At 42.4% G+C, this 21321-nt stretch overlaps 1 protein-coding gene across 3 annotated transcripts in view; it reads right to left on the bottom strand.

The window, feature by feature from the left end:
- PTPRB (protein tyrosine phosphatase receptor type B) overlaps nt 1–21321 on the bottom strand; it is a 106620-nt gene that overhangs the window by 16965 nt on the left and 68334 nt on the right. For all 3 annotated transcript variants that reach the window (XM_038381931.2, XM_038381950.2, XM_038381958.2), the window contains 8 exons: nt 15512–15790; nt 11628–11777; nt 9211–9454; nt 4569–4675; nt 3114–3213; nt 377–460; nt 243–260; nt 40–121 (listed from right to left, as the gene is read on the bottom strand). In XM_038381931.2, coding sequence (XP_038237859.1) covers nt 40–121; nt 243–260; nt 377–460; nt 3114–3213; nt 4569–4675; nt 9211–9454; nt 11628–11777; nt 15512–15790 — 1064 coding nt within the window. The remainder of the gene's footprint in view (nt 1–39; nt 122–242; nt 261–376; nt 461–3113; nt 3214–4568; nt 4676–9210; nt 9455–11627; nt 11778–15511; nt 15791–21321) is intronic.

Raw genomic sequence — 21321 nt, 5'->3', positions numbered from 1 at the left:
ATTCAATAAAGAAATGGTTCCACTGGATTGGATTCGTACCTCATATTCCTTGGACAGGAGGTAGTTGGAATCTGCTTGGAGTTTGGTGAAGTGCGCTTCAAACTGATTTACTTTTATTGGACTAAAACATTCGACAGAAGAAAAAAAGACAAAAACACCCAGTTACCCCAGGAGACAAGGACATTATTCACCTAATTCATTACAAAGGAAGATATTTTAAATGAAGAAATATTTGCTTTTACCTGGAAATTCTCCGGCTCCTAGAAATAATTTCAAAAGAAAAAGAAAGAACTTGTCAGTGAGTGACTGGAGAGACTGTTTCATCTATGATGCCACGTTAAAACAGTTTTCTCTTAGAAACAAACTTTGAGATTACCCTCTCTGCCCCAAGTTCAGATGGACGGACAACGGCCTGTCCCTGCGAATGCTCAGCCTTGCTGTAGTTCGCTCTTGGCCATTACTGCAATACAAAGGAAGCTATTCTTACTTTGGTTTAGTGCTATGTTCAAAGTCAATGTGAGTTGGGCAACAAAAGTATCTTGTGGCAGGAAATAAAGAAAAGGAATAAAAAGAGATGGCTGTTTCATTTGCTACTCTGAAATGGATCTTTGCGGTTGCACAGTTTTCCTGTACCTTAGTTTGCTGCAATAGGACAATAATTTTATATCATATAAGAAAAAAACGGTGTAAAACAGTAATGGTCTGTTTTTTACCATAAGAGACACAGCCCAAACTACCACTAAAGTGGGTATTAGCGCTCGTCAGGAATTTTTTAACTGTCATGCTGATTCGTCAAAACTGAAATTTTTCACGGAAAACCTTTAGTTGGGAAGGTTTCTCAGGTCCAGGAGGGAATTTCTAGTGAGAGAAAGAAGCACCCACCCCAGCATAACCAATAGACTGATGACCAGGGCACTCACTTGGTTTAGCAGAGACCCAGATTCAAGTCTCTGGTCTGAATCTCACTCTGTTGTTTTTTTTTCCCTTGAAAATTTTAGAAAGGTCTTGGTTTTGTTCCAACACAGAATGAAAAAAAAATTCAAATCCTCAAAATTTCTGGTGACATAGAATTCTTGTTTTCCAGCCAGTCCTAGTGGGTGTCCTATGGCAGGATAAGGCCTAACCAACTGATCGGTAGAACATCCCTGTGAAGTAGGTATTATCCCTAGTTTCCATGTGCAGATTGTGGAACAGGTTACTGCTGTGCTTTTCAGAAGTGCAGAGTGCCTGCAGCTCCCACTGGCTTCAAGTGTTGTGGGTAGGGTGACCAGACAGCAAGTGTGAAAAATCGGGACGGGGGTGGGAGAGTAATTGGCACTTATATAAGACAAAGCTCCAAATATCAGGACTGTCCCTATAAAATCGGGACATCTGGTCTTCCTAGTTGTGGGTGCTTTGCACCTCTGAAAATCAGGCCATCTGGGACTTGTGAAGGATCAAAGCAGGAGTTAGTGGCAGCAAATCGGATAGATTTGGGAAGTTTTTGGAATTCATTCTGTGCTCATTCCACTATTCATAGCCAGTTTACACCCATCTGTTCTTGTGCCAACATTGTCCATTAGCTAAATAGTTCTTCTCTCTTCCTGGTGTTTACCGGCCATGAACAAATTCAGGTTGGAAATTAGAAGAAGGTTTCTAACCATTAGAGGAGTGAGACGCTGGAACAGCATCTCACTAGGAGTTGTGGGGGCAAACAACTGAACCAGTTTTAAGATGGAGCTTGATAAATTTATGAATGTGATTATATAATGGGGCTGCCTGCAATAACTGGGATCTGGACTCAGTGACTCAGGAGATCCCCTGCAGTCCTACATTCCTATGTTCCACTAAACCACACACACTGTCTCTCCATCTCTGATCACCATTTGTTCCCTCAGAAACCTCTCTTGTAAATGAAAGAAACATTTACCTACTGTATATGACACAGAAAAATATACTGACGTTCACTGACCCATTGAACAGAACTCATAAGAAGAAATCACAATACAGTTGAGAAAACATGCACTTCATATGATTTACTATTTACCATTCAAAGTATGTAGAGCAAAAATAAATTAGAGGATAAGGGACATATTTTCAAATGCAGGTGCCTAAGTAGCAGCCAGGAGAAGATGTGTACATCTATTGTGAATGCAAAACCTGCATTTTACTCATGCATAATGGTAGCAGTGTATGCATACAGATATGTAGGCATGCATTTGTCTGTAGGCACAAACAAATGCAGGTTTTACACACAAGTGCACATGCTTTTTTCATGGTCAGCATCTAGACATCTGCATTGAATATGGGCTTAAGTGTCTAGAAGAAACTGCTAGAGAATAACGTCATGCAGACTAAGAATTAGAGCTGGTTGGAAAACAATTTCCAACATTTCAAAGAAAAATTCCATTCCAATTCCAAGCGAAATGTTGCATTTTCAAAATTTCCCACAGAATAGAAATTCCAAAATTTTTTGACTCAGAAATATAAAAAAAAATTCATTTCAATACTATAAAATGTTTTGTTTCAATAAGGTAATTTTTTAATTTTATAATGTTAAAATATTATATTTAATATTTATATATTTAAATTAAAATAATATATAGATGATATAAAATTAATATTATAGAATAAAAGTCAGTTCAAAATGAAATGGAACAATAAAGTCAAAACTAAACTTTTTGACATTCTTGAAAGAAAATGTTTAAATGTTTCCAAAATGAGAGGGTCAAAATGAATCATTTCAAAGTTTTCCCATCAAAAATGTCATTGAAATCAATAAGTTCTCATGAAAGGTTTAAATAAAGCCACATTTTCTGACAGAAAACTGCTCCAGTGAAAATGTGTTGACCAGCTCTACTAAGAACCAAAGGTCCCATTGCAGCCTTAAATCATGCAACTCCTATTAATCAGTGGAAATCCTGTTCCTTAATCAAGGGTAATATGGGGCTTCTTAGTTCAATATTCAATTTGTACAAATGGTGAGGGAAATGGAATTAGGTTTTTGCTCTCCTAAATACAATTTAAAGTTTTCATCCAATTTTACACCTTCCTCAGTGTCTCAGATTGAAAATCATGTCTAATTTCATCAGACCTTGTTCAAGAAAAATTAAAAAAAGGGAGTTTCTACTTACCTAACTTTTTGTCTGTAGACAAATAAAGCAGTGACAGCCACCACCATCACAATGAGAAACAAACCAGCACTCACGCCTTCTATAACTCCAAACATGGGTTCTAAGATAGATAGATAGATACACACACACACACACACACACACACACACACACACACACACACACACACACACACACAGAGCAAAGGAATTAGATAAATACAATGTTATCAGTTAAAGACACTGAAATAAATACAAAGGAACTTCAAATGCATATATATTTGGAGGACTGGGCTTTGATATTACTTCCTTAGTTTTTCAAGAACTTACACTGTACATCAGATGGGCAAGAAATAGGTAGAAGAGAAAAAAGTTCTCTCCTTCCATAGAATGAGGGAGTGAAGAAACAGCCAGATTTCCCAGGAGTTCAGGTCTCCTCCCCAGGCTACAGTAGTTCACTGGGTTTTTCAAACTGAGTAGGATAATTCACTGATTCAGTCCCATTTCGAGACCATTTACACTGGATGACAAAACCATTTCATTCTCACATCCAGAAAGGAACTGTTGTCTGGATTCAAGGGATTTTTGAGGCTTAATCAGTGTTTGGAAAGTATTGAGATCCTTGTATCAAGGGGCTATGCTATTATTTATTTTGTTTGTATTGTAGCAGTGATTAGAGACCCTCAGTCAGGGACCCCACTCTATTGGGCAATGTGTTCCTTCCCAAACAATTTATAACCTACGGGCTTATTGCTCCACCATAGCTGAGATGGGGGAACACAGGGGCTGGTTGTGGCTCCCTGATCCTGTGCTGCTTGGCCACGGCATAAGTTAAGAGTTGCTGAGGAGCAGGTCTAACTCATGCCACTGGCATAAAGTCCCTAGGTGACCTTACACCGTGAAGGATCAGCATAGTTCTGCCACACCTCCCTCCCACCTCTGACATCTCTCCTACACCCTGGACACATGGCACAGCAGGTGCAGGAGGTAGTTGTACCATCTCTGGTTATACCGCCTCTGCTCTGACAGCAGGTGCAGGAGGTGGTTATACCATCTCTCACACCAGAAGAGAGCTCCCTTGCACCAAGAGAAATTTCCACTAGCCATTTCTGTCCACTTTGAGCAGCTTGAGTGGCAGAAAGCAGACCGGAGAATCTAGCCTTACGTATTATTTCTGTCCCGAAGGATGCTGCACAGTCCTTGCTCTCTCTCTCTCTGATTCCCTTTTAAAGTGAACCCTATAATTTGTAGGAAGTTTTGTACTTCAGAAGGAAATCATGGATGGAAGGGGAAACATTACAGCTATTGTTTTAACAGACAGTGCTGAATACCAAATATTAACTGGCGGAGAGCTGAATCTCAAAGTAACTCAGTTCAGCAACAAGGTCCTTGCTGCTCTCTCCTACCCACTCCAGCACCAATGGGTGTCATACCATGTAACTGGTACAGTTAGTATAGAATAAAAGGAGAAACTCACCTGACTCAGTAGTGATTGGTAAAGAGAAAAAGGTATCTGCGAAGAGTGGCTCAGTGAATTCCCTCAGGTCTTCACTAAAGAGCTGGGTGAAAGCTCGGATACTGATCCTGGAAAAGCAGAAGGGTTTATTAGATCTGTTTGGGAGTTGGTATCAAATAGGAGAAAACTAAAGGTTAACACAGAAATAGCAAAATCACAAAACAGGGCTTCTGGACAACATTTACTAAGTACATTTCCTGTGTCTTCTAACTACTGTTATTGTTATACCTTTTGCTGTTCAGCTTCTGCTTTAGTGAGAGTTTCAAAGCCAATATTTTTAGCACCTCAGCAGTTCATTCCATTTTTTAGTATTTTTTGCTCAACAATATGTGGGGAAAATGAAAGAAGGACTAGATACTAGATGGCACAACATATTAAACTTGGGGAAAAAAAATTTCTGCCTAACTGTGTGATCAGAGGGAAGGCTTATATATCACAGTGTGTTCTTTGTATAGGGCTGCAGTAAGCCAAAAAAACTGCTGAGTAGCTGATCTATGGATATAACTGCCCTCAATACTATCATACTGGGTCTTGGATTTGGATTACGTTCTATGCTTCTGATCCTGCACACACCTTTGCATGTGAATAGTCATATTCAGGACCTACTTCCATCTTTCCTGATATTAGGCCTGTAAATGGACTATTTATGTGCATAAATGTTTTCAGGATTGGGGCTTTACCACCTTAGGCTCCTGGGGATCATGAAAGTAGTCCCATGAGCGGGACAAACTAATCATAGTGAGCGGCGTCTTTGTTGGATTTAGGTCTTTGCTAGTTTCACAAGCTCCTGATTGCCAAAAATTTGTCGCTGAAAATTAATCAACAAATCTGTTCACATGAACACATTGATTTGATTGGACACGTGGTCACCTGGTAAGCTTCTGTTCTTTGACTGGATGAACGTAGTTCTTAAGCAGGTTTCTGATACAGATACACACAATGAACAAAATAAAAAATTCTGCAACATTCAATTGAAATTCACTGTTTAAGTCCATGAATTTTCCTCTCAGCAAACTCATTTCTAAGAGCATTCACAGAAAGCAAAAGGAGCTCAAATGAAATCTAAGCAAATTCATTAAAAAGCTGAAATGAGTGTCTGTGAAAGGTTTGTTGATCTAGTCACTCAGCTCTCATTGTGGCTTTGGTAACCTGTTGTGGAGGTTCCTGCCAGTCAGCTGATAGAATTTAGAATCAAAGAAGTTAAGAGGTAGAAATCCTTACTCACAGTAGGTCTCATTCTGAGTAGGGATAAGTGGGCATAATTTCCACTGAACCCAGCTAGAGCCCACTTGAAAGCTGCTTTCACTTCAATTGCACAACTGCCCCATTAAGTTTTTACAGGTTTCAGAGTAGCAGCCGTGTTAGTCTGTATTCTCAAAAAGAAAAGGAGTACTTGTGGCACCTTAGAGACTAACAAATTTATTAGAGCATAAGCTTTCGTGAGCTACAGCTCACTTCATCGGATGCATTTGGTGGAAAAAACAGAGTAGAGATTTATATACACACACACAGAGAACATGAAACAATGGGTTTATCATACACACTGTAAGGAGAGTGATCACTTAAGATAAGCCATCACCAACAGCAGGGGGGGGAAGGAGGAAAACCTTTCATGGTGACAAGCAGGTAGGCTAATTCCAGCAGTTAACAAGAATATCAGAGGAACAGTGGGGGGTGGGGTGGGAGGGAGAAATACCATGGGGAAATAGTTTTACTTTGTGTAATGACTCATCCATTCCCAGTCTCTATTCAAGCCTAAGTTAATTGTATCCAGTTTGCAAATTAATTCCAATTCAGCAGTCTCTCGTTGGAGTCTGTTTTTGAAGCTTTTTTGTTGAAGTATAGCCACTCTTAGGTCTGTGATCGAGTGACCAGAGAGATTGAAGTGTTCTCCAACTGGTTTTTGAATGTTATAATTCTTGACGTCTGATTTGTGTCCATTCATTCTTTTACGTAGAGACTGTCCAGTTTGGCCAATGTACATGGCAGAGGGGCATTGCTGGCACATGATGGCATATATCACATTGGTAGATGCGCAGGTGAACGAGCCTCTGATAGTGTGGCTGATGTGATTAGGCCCTATGATGGTATCCCCTGAATAGATATGTGGACAGAGTTGGCAACGGGCTTTGTTGCAAGGATAGGTTCCTGGGTTAGTGGTTCTGTTGTGTGGTGTGTGGTTGCTGGTGAGTATTTGCTTCAGATTGGGGGGCTGTCTGTAAGCAAGGACTGGTCTGTCTCCCAAGATCTGAGAGAGCGATGGCTCGTCCCTCAGGATAGGTTGTAGATCCTTGATGATGCGTTGGAGGGGTTTTAGTTGGGGGCTGAAGGTGATGGCTAGTGGCGTTCTGTTGTTTTCTTTGTTGGGCCTGTCCTGTAGTAGGTGACTTCTGGGTACTCTTCTGGCTCTGTCAATCTGTTTCTTCACTTCAGCAGGTGGGTATTGTAGTTGTAGGAATGCATGATAGAGATCTTGTAGGTGTTTGTCTCTGTATGCCTCTAGCTTTCATCCAGATCATACCACTCGATCCATTGTCTACAGCCAAGCGCTACGATATAACCGCATTTGCTCCAACCCCTCAGACAGAGACAAACACCTACAAGATCTCTATCATGCATTCCTACAACTACAATACCCACCTGCTGAAGTGAAGAAACAGATTGACAGAGCCAGAAGAGTACCCAGAAGTCACCTACTACAGGACAGGCCCAACAAAGAAAACAACAGAACGCCACTAGCCATCACCTTCAGCCCCCAACTAAAACCCCTCCAACGCATCATCAAGGATCTACAACCTATCCTGAGGGACGAGCCATCGCTCTCTCAGATCTTGGGAGACAGACCAGTCCTTGCTTACAGACAGCCCCCCAATCTGAAGCAAATACTCACCAGCAACCACACACCACACAACAGAACCACTAACCCAGGAACCTATCCTTGCAACAAAGCCCGTTGCCAACTCTGTCCACATATCTATTCAGGGGATACCATCATAGGGCCTAATCACATCAGCCACACTATCAGAGGCTCGTTCACCTGCGCATCTACCAATGTGATATATGCCATCATGTGCCAGCAATGCCCCTCTGCCATGTACATTGGCCAAACTGGACAGTCTCTACGTAAAAGAATGAATGGACACAAATCAGACGTCAAGAATTATAACATTCAAAAACCAGTTGGAGAACACTTCAATCTCTCTGGTCACTCGATCACAGACCTAAGAGTGGCTATACTTCAACAAAAAAGCTTCAAAAACAGACTCCAACGAGAGACTGCTGAATTGGAATTAATTTGCAAACTGGATACAATTAACTTAGGCTTGAATAGAGACTGGGAATGGATGAGTCATTACACAAAGTAAAACTATTTCCCCATGGTATTTCTCCCTCCCACCCCACCCCCCACTGTTCCTCTGATATTCTTGTTAACTGCTGGAATTAGCCTACCTGCTTGTCACCATGAAAGGTTTTCCTCCTTCCCCCCCCTGCTGTTGGTGATGGCTTATCTTAAGTGATCACTCTCCTTACAGTGTGTATGATAAACCCATTGTTTCATGTTCTCTGTGTGTGTGTATATAAATCTCTACTCTGTTTTTTCCACCAAATGCATCCGATGAAGTGAGCTGTAGCTCACGAAAGCTTATGCTCTAATAAATTTGTTAGTCTCTAAGGTGCCACAAGTACTCCTTTTCTTATTAAGTTTTTAGTAGTCCACATTTAGTAGCTAAGCTTGATTTAATGCTGCAGGGAAAAGTAATTACATTTAATGTGAAGCTGCAGCTTGTACATAAACATACATGATATCCAGTTTGTCTGAAATACAAATCATAGTTGTTTGGAGATATTACTTCAAATACTCTAAAAAATACTTTTTTGGCTAAAATCTAAGGCCTACATGCTGGGTCACACTGCAGGTGCTTTCTGCTCTTCCATAGGTGCAAAGTGGCCTTAAGGTAATTGGATTCAGCCCTTGGAGGTTCATGCCAGTGCAGAGCATGCAACAGGAGGTGTACAGGTGCTCTAGCAGCTCCCACACCATGCCCGACTGTGGCTAAATCTTCCCTTTGTCCTGGTCAGCCTCAGCTACTGTACAGGCTTCCTGAGTCAGTTGGAAGCTGGCACAGGGTAGAATGGCCTTTGGGTTGCTCCAGTCTGCACCAGCAGATTGGCCTGGTGGAGCCTGTCCACAGAATTAGAGGAACACAAAACTACCTTTGCATCTCCTGCTCTCCTGTTTTAACTGTCCTGAATGCTTCCCTGACTCAGCTGCTGATCCAGCCCTTAAGTCTCTCCACAGAGAAATTAGCAACTGTAACAAAGTTCCCCATCGAAGTTAAAGAGATAAAGAGGCCTTTGCACAGCATGGAGTTTTGCACATAATGAATTGTAGCATTTCCAGACAGGTGAAGGAAATGTTTATACATTAAATATGAGATGGGGCAGGGACAAAGCTTTTATAAATTGCACAGTACAACACAGAGAACACCATGTAACACAGGTTATTAATCTATGGCAGCTCAAGTACATCAGGCATCGAGATAGCATAGTACCTAATAATACAGCACATCTCACACAGCAAAATTACCACAATAAATCTAACCTATAGGCAGTCCTGGGTTTCAGTGGCCCATCACAGAATTTCTGCTGATTGGGATCACATTTTCCTCCCAGACTTTCCATCTCAGCTCCAAGCTTAATGTCAAAGCTCTTATAGTTGCTGTCAAGGTTTTCAGCACATTTGCTTGCAAAATAGTTGGTCTGATAGACACGTATGGAATTGTTATGTTTGTATTCCAAGTAGGAAGGTAACGGGTGCTGCTGATCTGGCTTCAGCTCTTCACTGCCTAGGAAAAAAAATGGTAAAAAAAAATTGCACATATGCCACAGCTCTCGTGCTATTAGTGCAGTAAGTATCTAAGGCCGAGGGCATCAATAGACATATTTAACACTTGACAAACTTCTGTACTTTGTCTGGGAGGTAACATGGTCTAGTGAATAGAGCATGGGACTGGGAGTTAACTACCAGGAATCTATTTCCAGCTTTGACCCTAAACTGTTGTATGACCATAGGCAAGTCACTTCCCTCTGAGCCTCCGTTTTCCCATCTGCCAAATTACCTTCCTTTGTAACGCACCTGAAGGTCTATGCAAGGAACACACAATATACAAACTGTTATTATTAACCTTAACTGCAGGGGTCATTAGTAGCTATGTTATCTTTACAGACAACAGCTGGTCTGGTGTGGTAATCTGATCCCCAGGAGAAGATGCAGAACACAGCAGATTCCTACGGCAAACAGCAAATTCCTACAGATAGGAAATTCTGTGTTTCAAAGCAACCTGGCACTGTGGTTTAAAAAGCTTCTTACAGTCTGATAAAGACTATGCTATACTGTCTTCAAAATTGTTAAGCCACACGAAAGCCCCTTCTTTACAGAGACCTCTACAGACTCAAATTACTGAGTGTCCTAAAGAAACTGTCCTAAAGAAACACTCTGTGCTTTTCTTAAGTGAGTGATGGTCCACACACTGCTGACTTGTGGCACAATTCCTAAAATTAAGTCTTAGGGTATGTCTACACAGCAGCTGGAGATGTCATTCCCAGCTGGGATAGACATGCCCATGCCAGTTCTGATCACTCTAATGTGCTGAAAATAACAGCAGAGCTGTAGCTGCACATAGGGTGTCAGATGGGAACCACTATTTGCTCCACTTGTTAGTGTGCTATCTCAATCACAGCTAGCATGGGTATGTCTACCTGAGCTGGGAATGATACCTCCAGCTCCAATTTAGATGTACCCTTAGTATTTTTGGACTGAGCCTAGCTCAGGGTGTTTCAGGCACACTGTCTTCTATTTGAACCCACACTGCATGTTGGTCTATGGGGATATTTTTGGATCGATGCTGGCTTGCTTGGCTAGATAACTCAGGGCAGTTTGCTATATCTCTTCTAGATCCCATTCTAGAACAGTGTGCACAGGGAGGGTCTGATGCCTTGAGAAGGTTGTGTGAATCACCTCTGCTGCATAATTCTGCCCCGCCCTGCTTTCCCCCCCCCCCCGCCATCTGCCTCCTTCCACAGGGGATAAAAAAAAAAGTAGCCAGTGGGTACAGAGAATAGTTGCAATAGGAAATTATTGTAGTCCGCAGAAATGAATCCTGATTTTTTTATTATTTATGATAGTGCCTAAAAGGGTCAGCTGTGCTAGGCACTGTACCAATATATAGCGAGAAACAGTCCTTGCCCCCAAAGAGCTTACACTCTGAATAGACAAGAATGACACAGGATGGGAGAAAAAAAGGATTATTTTTACATGGGAACAGAGACACAGCGGAATGGTTAAGTGACTTACACAAGGTCACAAAGGGAGCTTGTGGCAATGTCAAGAATTAAACTCAGATCTCCTGAGTCCTAGTTTAGGGCTTTAACTGCAAGGCCACTCTTCTTCTCTACAGGATAGCACAAGGAAGGAACTATATATGCACTATATGAGGACATTTTCTGCTTCGATTTACACTGGTGTATGTGAGAGCAATTTGCCTCATGAAATAAACAACATGAATTTTATTCAGACTGTAAGCTACCTTTGTTTTCTAATAACGGCTTATCAGGCAACACTGAAGGCAACAGAAACTGAAGCTGAGATGCATTCTTACCTGCTTCAAGTTAGCGTCTAAGCCACGTTATTGAATCAGTGCATAGCAAGACAATCTGTCCCATTTCTATTCTCTGAGACATTTGCTTTGAGTTCTCTCATCTTCTAAGTAAGGAAACTGTCCAAACATGTGGATGGTAACATCCCAGAGAATGAAGTAAAACTCTGTCCTTAATTATGGTGCCAGTGGAGACTGGACCTCTGGATTTAAAAGCCTCTCCCTGCTAAGTTAAAGGACCAGGTTCATTGGCAGAAGCAGATCCATACACCTCTTCTGAAGTCTGTCCAGTAGATGAGGACAAATACACTCCTTGTGTTAATACGGGTTACAGAAAGAAACCTATTAATTCATAAAAACTTACCATCAGCCTCTCTCACAACCACAGTAAAGTATTTCACAGCTCCATTGGTGTCACTGAACCAGCTGCAGTTGAAAGTAAAGTTGATGGAAGATTTGGTAATGAGTGCATCCTTTTTGTTTACTCGGATGTGGGGAAGTGGTGGAGGGGGGCCTGGAAAAGAAGAGAGAGGGAGGGCGAAATAAAATACATCACTATCTATATATTTTTAATTACATAATAACAGCAAATGATGTGCAAATCTCAACCAAACTCAACCATTTAGACCCAATGTCTCTCATATTATGCTCTTTGCAGTCACAAAGGCTATGTCTACACTACAGCAGTAAGTTGACCTATGCTATGCAACTCCAGCTATGTGAATAATGTAGTTGGAGTCAACGTACCTTAGGTCAAGTTACCATGGGGTCTACACCACGGGGGGCCGATGGGAGAAAATCTCCCGTCAACTTACCTTACCCTTCTCGTCGGGGTAGAGTTCAGGGGTTGACTGGAGAGCAATCTGCAGTCGATTTGGCGGGTCTTTACTACACCCGCTAAATTGATCACCGGTGGATCGATCTCAGAGCGTGAATCCCTGCTGTAGTGTAGACCTGCCCAAAGTGTATCCCTCTCCAGCAGAGAAGCTGCCAGAAGACGTAACAGACCAGTGGTGTTTTAAACATAATGACAGAGGCAGCTCCTTACAAGTAGGATTTTTTTGCAGAAGCTGCCCAGGGTTGCATGAATGTCTCATTAAATCCATGCAGTCTTAAACTATAGCCGCTAAAATAGCATTTTCAGAGGTGGGTTCAATCCAGGTACTTTGAGACCATTGAGGCTGCAGATAGACATTTGCTTTGAAACATTTAGATTTCTCCCTCTCACATCAAATGGAACAATAAACAATGTCCAAGAAACAAAACACGACACTGAATCAATTAAGCAAAGTATTTACATATAGACGATCTGATATCAGATTTATAGTATGGCTTCCATAGGGAACTGGCATTTGTATCTGCCATATGTCTAAACAAGCTATATGTTGAACAGTGATACATCAGGAACTAAACGGGAAATACAACCTAAACAGAGCTACTATAAGGTGAGTGCATAACAGGTTGGAAAATAGTCCCTAGAGAGTAGTTATCAGTGGTTCACAGTCATGCTGGAAGGGCATAACGAGTGGGATTGGTTCTAGGTCTGATTCTGTTCAATATCTTCATCAATGATTTAGATAATGGCATAGAGAGTACACTTATAAAGTTTGCAGATGATACAAAGCTGGGAGGGGTTGCAAGTGCTTTGGAGGATAGGATTAAAATTCAAAATGATCTGGACAAACTCGAGAAATGGTCTGAAGTAAATAGAATGAAATTCAATAAGGACAAATGAAAAGTACTGCACCTTAGGAAGAAAAAATCAGTTGCACACACACAAAATGGGAAATGATTGCCTAGGAAGGAGTACTGCAGAAAGGGATCTGGGGATCACAGTGGATCACAAGCTAAATATGAGTCAGCAGTGTACCGCTGTTGCAAAAAAAGCAAACATCATTCTGGGATGTATTAGCAGGAATGTTTTAAGCAAGACACAAGAAGTAATTCTTCCACTCTACTCCACGCTGATTAGGCCTCAACTAGAGTATTTTGTACAGTTCTGGGTGCCACATTTCAGGAACGATGTGTACAAATTTGAGAAAGTCCAGAGAAAAGCAACACAAATGATTAAAGGTCTAGAAAACATGACCTATGTGGGAAGATTGAAAAAATTGGGTTTGTTTAGTCTGGAGAAGAGAAGACTGAGAGGGGACATGATAACAGTTTTCAAGTACATAAAAGGTTGTTACAAGGAGGAGGGAGAAAAATTGTTCTTCTTAACCTCTGAGGATAGGACAAGAAACAATGGGCTTAAATTGCAGCAAGGGCGGTTTAGGTTGGACATTAGGAAAAACTTCCTAACTGTCAGAGTGGTTAAGCACTGGAATAAATTGCCTAGGGATGTGGTGGAAACTCCATCATTGGGGATTTTTTGGACAAACACCTGTCAGGGATGGTCTAGATAATACTTAGTCCTGCCTTAAGTGCAGAGGACTGGACTAGATGACCTCTCGAGGTCCCTTCCAGTTCTATGATTCTATGAAATGGAAAAGGAAAAAGAGGGAGGGGGAAATAAAGTACATCTGATGTAAGCCTCCCAATGGAACACTAGAGCACTGTAACAGAGATCGCAGCTCAATGTTTTCAATAACCTATATAGCCACATATATTGTATCAGTATCTACTGTTTAATAGTCATGGCCAAAATTTAAAGGGTTTCGGTGTGGATAAGGAACCAATAGTTCACAAGCTTATTTGAAGACTAGCCAAATATCTTCGATCTGTAAGACCAGTCTGGAATTCTTGGGAGAGCTGGCTCCCTCATGGTATTTAGACAATCCTGCTTCCAGGCTCAACCAGAACTTGATAGTGCATAGATGTCTAAAAATGAAAATAATGGAGAACAGTTAAGCCTTCAAAGAGGTTCTGTTGCTGTTTCTGGTGATGCTCAGGTTAGCTCTGATTTTATCTGAACTCATAGCATCTCTTGTAGTAGAAGAGACAAGGCTTGGTTGCAATTCATGTGAAGGGTGGGTTTTACCATGTTCTTTTTTCCCAGGCTCTGGGCAGGGCCCCAGCACTCATTGGGGTCACAGCTCTGGAATGTCTGGGTGGTTTTATCATTCCCAGTTACAGTCCTAAGAGGCCCAGACCAGTGGCTGGACCCCAGATAACCTGCCCCTTCCAAGGTTGTCAATGAACAGAAGAAAGGGGAATTGACATAAATGAATGGTCCCAAAGCTGGGTTAAAGCTCTTTTCCTTCAGAGGGCACTGATCAGGCTGTGGCCCTAATCCGAGTTCGCCAACAGAGAGGAATAGTCTCCTTTTAAGGTGAGTCAGCATCAGGTCCTCCCTTCCTTCAGGAAGGGACCATTGGGCAGTGGTTTTTAGTGACTGGACTTTGTAGTTCTCCTTGGCTCTACGCAGCCAAGGGGGGACTGGTGACCAGACCTCTCAATCACACTATACTTCCTGGAACATTTGCCCTTGGGGGTAATTAAGGGTCTCTGTCATGCTGTACCACCCAGACTGGAGGTGACCCATGGATTGCCACAACTTGAGTTCTGCCAAGATGCAGAAGGGAGAAGGAGATTCCTGTGAGTGGCTTGTGCACAGTGGAGAGAGACGTCACCATGCACAGGGCAGTACCATGCGGGCTGGCAGTACCTCCCTCCTTGGGTATGTTGTTGAGTAGCTGCAAGCTGCCATTTACCACCCATCTGCAGCCCAAGGGAGGAGCCACAGGGGATCTGGGAGGAGCCTGCAGAGCAGTGCTCCTTCCTTCATCTCCACTGCCCGACGCAAACTCATCATCTGAGAGAAGCGGGAGTAAAGCCTGAAAAAGAGCCACTGCCCCAACTTCCTGAAGACTCTAAGTGGCTTCCCACTATTTTGACTTGGCGATGGCATTTGGTGAGAGGAAAGGACCAGGGGACAGCAAAGAGGCAAACCCAGAGGAGAACAAAGGGGCAGTTGTAGGCTGCATGTTGTGCCATGACTGACAGATTATAAAACTTGTTTTCAAGTTTGTTCTTACTACATGAGTCAAATAAACCAGTGATAAAAAATCCTTTAAAGAAGTTTTATAGTTTAAGAGCCTTATAATCTGGCACAGTGTGCAACTAAACACAGGGTGTTCCCCATTTTGGTCACTGGTCACACATTTTGGTGGCTGGTGTGACACAACAGGCAGGTTTGGAGGTTGAAAAGTCTGCTGACTAACCAACAGGACCAGATGATAGCTTATTCCTGTTCACCTTCTGCCTCCATGCCACTGTACCTATGTATTTGATACATCAAGGACTTACGGTCTATCATAGTGATGGTGCTGTCTTCAACTACCTCACTAGTCATGTCTGAAGACTGCACTTTGATGGACACCAAGTATCTCTTGTGGGGTACTAGCATCATGATGTTTTGCAAAGATTTTTCTTTCTCGATCCTTTTGGAAAACTCAACTTCTCCAGTGTCCATTTTTTTGCATTCAATGCTATATCCATCGAAGTCAGAGTCAGGCGGGGTCCAGGAACATGCAATGGCAGTAGAGTTTTGTGGCCGGCAGTGAAGGTTTTGTATTCTGTCTGGTCCTAAAGATGAAGGGGAGAGGTTGAAAAGTTGAAGTGTAATGTAACAGAGGACATGCATTATACATTTTGTGCTTACTCTATGGTTTGGCCATCATTCTTAGCACTCGAGTCTAAATTAATAATTTAATTAGAGCAAAGGGACTAAGTGTCAGGGTTCCTAGCTCTACCGCACACTTGCTGAAAGATTTTAGGCAAGTCACTTGACCTCATTTTATCTCTGTAAACTGAATTAATGCCATCGACCTCCAAAGAACTGTGACTCGTCAGTAATTAACTGCAAAAAAACTTTTCAGATCTTCTGAAGAAAGGTGCAATAGGAATCCAACATATTATTAGAACTATGGTACAACTGGAGCTTAAATCTAGTTAAAAAACCCCCCTCATCATACAGCGTAATTGAAATGCATACTTCTTACAATGAAATGTCCATATCATATAGCACACACTCTACAGTGAAAGGCACAAATGTTTAACATGCTATTTATAAACTTCTCTTTTTCCTTTCAGCCTTATTTTCCACAATTGTTCAAAGAAATACATTACAGCTGAAGAATCAAGTACTGTACAATGCAAAAGAGGGAGCTAAAATAGCAGGAATTAGTAATTTATCCCTCAGTTCCTTGAAGCAAAAATACAAGGTTCATCATCTTCCTTTCCAAATGCAAACAGATGGACATCATGCCAAAAGGACTGAAGGTAAAAAATCCATTACAATCTACATACCACACAGACTACGCTTGTGCCACACACTCTCAAAGGAACTGCAGAATCACCTGATCAACAACCTCTACAGCAAACAGGGAAAGATTAAGAATGAGCTCTCAAAACTGGATACTCTCATAAAAAAACAACCTTCCACACAAACTTCCTCGTGGCTGGACTTTACAAAAACTAGATAAGCCATTTACAACACACACTTTGCTTCCCTAAAAAAGAAAAAGGACACTAAACTATCTAAACTACTACATGCCACAAAGGGCCACAACAGTGATTCCCTAAACCCACCCAGCAATATTGTTAATCTATCCAATTATACTCTTAGCCCAGAAGAAGAATCTGTCCTATCTCGGGGCCTCTCCTTCTGCCCCTCCACCCTCACGAACATGATACAGTTCTGTGGTGACCTAGAATCCTATTTTTGACATCTCCGACTCAAGGAATATTTCCAATACACCTCTGAACAACATACTAACCCACAGAGACCTTCCTACCAACACTACAAAAAGAATGATTCTGGGTGGACTCCTCCTGAAGGTCGAAACAACAGACTGGACTTCTACACAGAGTGCTTCCGCCGACATGCACGGGCTGAAATTGTGGAAAAGCAGCATCACTTGCCCCATAACCTCAGCCATGCAGAACACAATGCTATCCACAGCCTCAGAAACAACTCTGACATCATAATCAAAAAGGCTGACAAAGGAGGTGCTGTCATCATCATGAATAGGTCAAAATATGAACAAGAGCCTGCTAGGCAGCTCTCCAACACCACTTTCTACAAGCCATTACCCTCTGATCCCACTGAGGGTTACCAAAAGAAACTACACCATTTGCTCAAGAAACTCCCTGAAAAAGCACAAGAACAAATCCGCACAGACACACCCCTGGAACTCCAACCTGGGGTATTCCATCTGCTACCCAAGATGGATAAACCTGGAATTCCTGGACGCCCCATCATCTCAGGCATTGGCACCCTGACAGCAGGATTGTCTGGCTATGTAGACTCCCGCCTCAGGCCCTACGCTACCAGCACTCCCAGCTATCTTCGAGACACCACTGACTTCCTGAGGAAACTACAATCCATTGGTGATCTTCCTGAAAACACCATCCTGGCCACTATGGATGTAGAAGCCCTCTACACCAACATTCCACACAAAGATGGGCTACAAGCCATCAGGGTCAGTATCCCCGATAATGTCATGGTGGCTGAACTTTGTGACTTTGTCCTCACCCATAACTATTTCACATTTGGGGACAATGTATACCTTCAAATCAGCGGCACTGCCCCACAGTATGCCAACATTTTATGGCTGACTTAGAACAACGCTTCCTCAGCTCTCGTCCCCTAATGCCCCTACTCTACTTGCGCTACATTGATGACATCTTCATCATCTGGACCCATGGAAAAGAAGCCCTGGAGGAATTCCACCATGATTTCAACAATTTCCATCCCACCATCAACCTCAGCCTGGACCAGTCCACACAAGAGATCCACTTCCTGGACACTATGGTGCTAATAAGCGATGGTCACATAACCACCACCCTATACTGGAAACCTACTGACCGCTGTTCCTACCTACATGACTCCAGTTTTCATCCAGACCACCCACACGATCCATTGTCTATAGCCAAGCTCTACGATAAAACCGCATTTGCTCCAACCCCTCAGACAGAGACAAACACCTACAAGATCTCTATCAAGCATTCTTACACTTACAGTACCCACCTGCTGAAGTGAAGAAACAGATTGACAGAGCCAGAAGAGTACCCAGAAGTCACTTACTACAGGACAGGCCCAACAAAGAAAATAACAGAACGCCACTAGCCATCACCTTCAGCCCCCAACTAAAACCTCTCCAACGCATCATCAAGGATCTACAACCTAGCCTGAAGGAAGACCCATCACTCTCACAGATCTTGGGAGACAGGCCAGTCCTTGCTTACAGGCAGCCCCCCAACCTGAAGCAAATACTCACCAGCAGCCATACACCACACAACAGAACCACTAACCCAGGAACCTATCCTTGCAACAAAGCCCGTTGCCAACTGTGTCCACATATCTATTCAGGGGACACCATCATAAGGCCACATCAGCCACACTATCAGAAGCTCGTTCACCTGCACATCTACCAATGTGATATATGCCATCATGTGCCAGCAATACCCCTCTGCCATGTACATTGGCCAAACTGGACAGTCTCTACATAAAAGAATAAATGGACACAAATCCGACGTCAAGAATTATAACATTAAAAAACCAGTTGGAGAACACTTCAAACTCTTTGGTCACTCGATAACTGACCTAAAAGTTGCAATTCTTCAACAAAAAAAACTTCAAAAACAGATTCCAACGAGAGACTGCTGAATTGGATTTAATTTGCAAACTGGATACAATTAACTTAGGCTTGAATAGAGACTGGGAGTGGATGGGTCATTACACAAAGTAAAACTATTTCCCCATGTTTATTTCCCGACCCCCCCCCCCCCCCGTTCCTCAGACATTCTTGTCAACTGCTGCAAATGGCCCACCTTGATTATCACTGTGAAAGGTTTTTTCCCGCCCCCCGCTCCCCTGCTGGTAATAGCTCACCTTAACTGATCACTCTCATTACAGTGTATATGGTAACACCCATTGTTTCATGTTCTCTATGTATATAAATCTCCCCACTGTATTTTCCACTGAATGCATCCAATGAAGTGAGCTGTAGCTCACAAAAGCTTATGCTCAAATAAATTTTTTAGTCTCTAAGGTGCCACAAGTACTCCTTTTCTTTTTGTAAATAATATAAGATCATTTTAAAAGTTCTAATTAAAGGAACACATTTTGACACAGCGCAAAAATGAAATTAAATCAAGGCACCTTTGTCAAACTCTAACTTTCAAGGTGAAAAGCTAGAGATGCATGTAAAAAAATGAACAAACCCCAAAACCAAAAAACCAACCAACTAAAAACATTCGTATAATACTTGGAAAAAGGTCTAACCCAGGCATTGGCAACCTTCAGCAAGCGGCCCATCGGGGTAATCCACTGGCAGGCCGTAAGACATTTTGTTTACATTGACCGTCTGCAGGCACAGCCCCCCGCAGCTCCCTGTGGCTGCTGTTTGCTGTTCCTGGCCAACTGGAGCTGTGGGAAGTGGCAACCAGCACATCCCTGTGGCCCGCCGCTCCGATTGGCCAGGAATGGCAAACCGCGGTCACTGGGAGCTGCGGGGGCCATGCCTGCAGACGGTCAACATAACAAAATGTCTCGCAGCCCGCCAGCATTTACCCCGATGGGCTGCGTGTTGAAGGTTGCTGACCCCTGGTCTAACCACTGTTGTCCTCTGAGATGCTAAATGTAAAAAGGCCAAATTTTTCAAAAGTGATGAATAATTATAGGTACTAACTTCTGACACCTTAAAGTGGCCAGATTTTCAGAGGGTAGGTGCTTAGCACTTTCTGAAAATTAGGCCCACTTAAAAAATTTCAAGACTGGGGCAACCCAAACCATCAGTCACTTCTGAAAATCTTGGCTGGATCACTCTCTTTGAAACAAATCATCTTACAGTTGCAAAGTATCAACTAAGGAGTACAGCTGGCGGGCTGCGAGACATTTTGTTATGTTGACCGTCTGCAGGCATGGCCCCCGCAGCTCCCAGTGACCGCGGTTTGCCATTCCTGGCCAATCGGAGCGGCGGGCCACAGGGATGTGCTGGTTGCCACTTCCCACAGCTCCAGTTGGCCAGGAACAGCAAACAGCAGCCACAGGGAGCTGCGGGGGGCTGTGCCTGCAGACGGTCAATGTAAACAAAATGTCTTACGGCCTGCCAGTGGATTACCCCGATGGGCCGCTTGCTGAAGGTTGCCAATGCCTGGGTTAGACCTTTTTCCAAGTATTATACGAATGTTTTTAGTTGGTTGGTTTTTTGGTTTTGGGGTTTGTTCATTTTTTTACATGCATCTCTAGCTTTTCACCTTGAAAGTTAGAGTTTGACAAAGGTGCCTTGATTTAATTTCATTTTTGCGCTGTGTCAAAATGTGTTCCTTTAATTAGAACTTTTAAAATGATCTTATATTATTTACAAAAAGAAAAGGAGTACTTGTGGCACCTTAGAGACTAAAAAATTTATTACCTAATAAACATGCCCATAATGTTAAGTTCTTTACATTTCCCTCCAGAATAAAATCAATGCAAGGAACAAACTGATCACAGACCTCTGCAGGAACAAAAGTGACCAGTATTTTCCTTCTAGAATGTGTCCCTGGGATTTCCAGCCACTTATATCAGATATGAATTTCCACTGAGAGAAGTCACAGAGTACATAGTTAATTTTTTTGGTTAAGATTTTGACCCATACTCTGTGTGTATATGTACACTCATATACACACTCACCACCCCCCCCACGCAAAATATAGACCAAAATCTTCACCAAATCTCTCTCTCTCTATGTATGTCACTTAGCATATCTTTTTCATGGCTCCTCTCATCCACCCCCTGGGCCCAACTCCTTTGCAAACATAGCCCAGTTTTGCAGGTCTTTTGTGGAAGAAAACTAACAGGACTAAATGGTGTGTGCATATGAATGCACTTTCTATTCCCCTTTCCCCTCTACATGGCACTATCACTCATAAGACTTTTTGCTGCAGTTTCACTGCCTCCTGATGTAATTAGGGGAAGAAGCATAGCAGCTAACATCTTTATTCTGTCCTTTTACTTCTCCAATTAGCACTTTGAATTCAAGTGGCAAAAATTTGCTATTTTGCCGCTTAAAATGTTTTCAAGGAGTAACATGCAAAGAAACAAAAATGAAAGTTTAGGCCGTCTAGTC

Source organism: Dermochelys coriacea, chromosome 1 (genome assembly GCF_009764565.3).
Source record: "Dermochelys coriacea isolate rDerCor1 chromosome 1, rDerCor1.pri.v4, whole genome shotgun sequence".
Classification (NCBI taxonomy): Eukaryota; Metazoa; Chordata; order Testudines; family Dermochelyidae; genus Dermochelys; species Dermochelys coriacea.
Note: the sequence above shows the minus strand (reverse complement) of the source record. Positions and strands in the feature narration are given on the sequence as shown.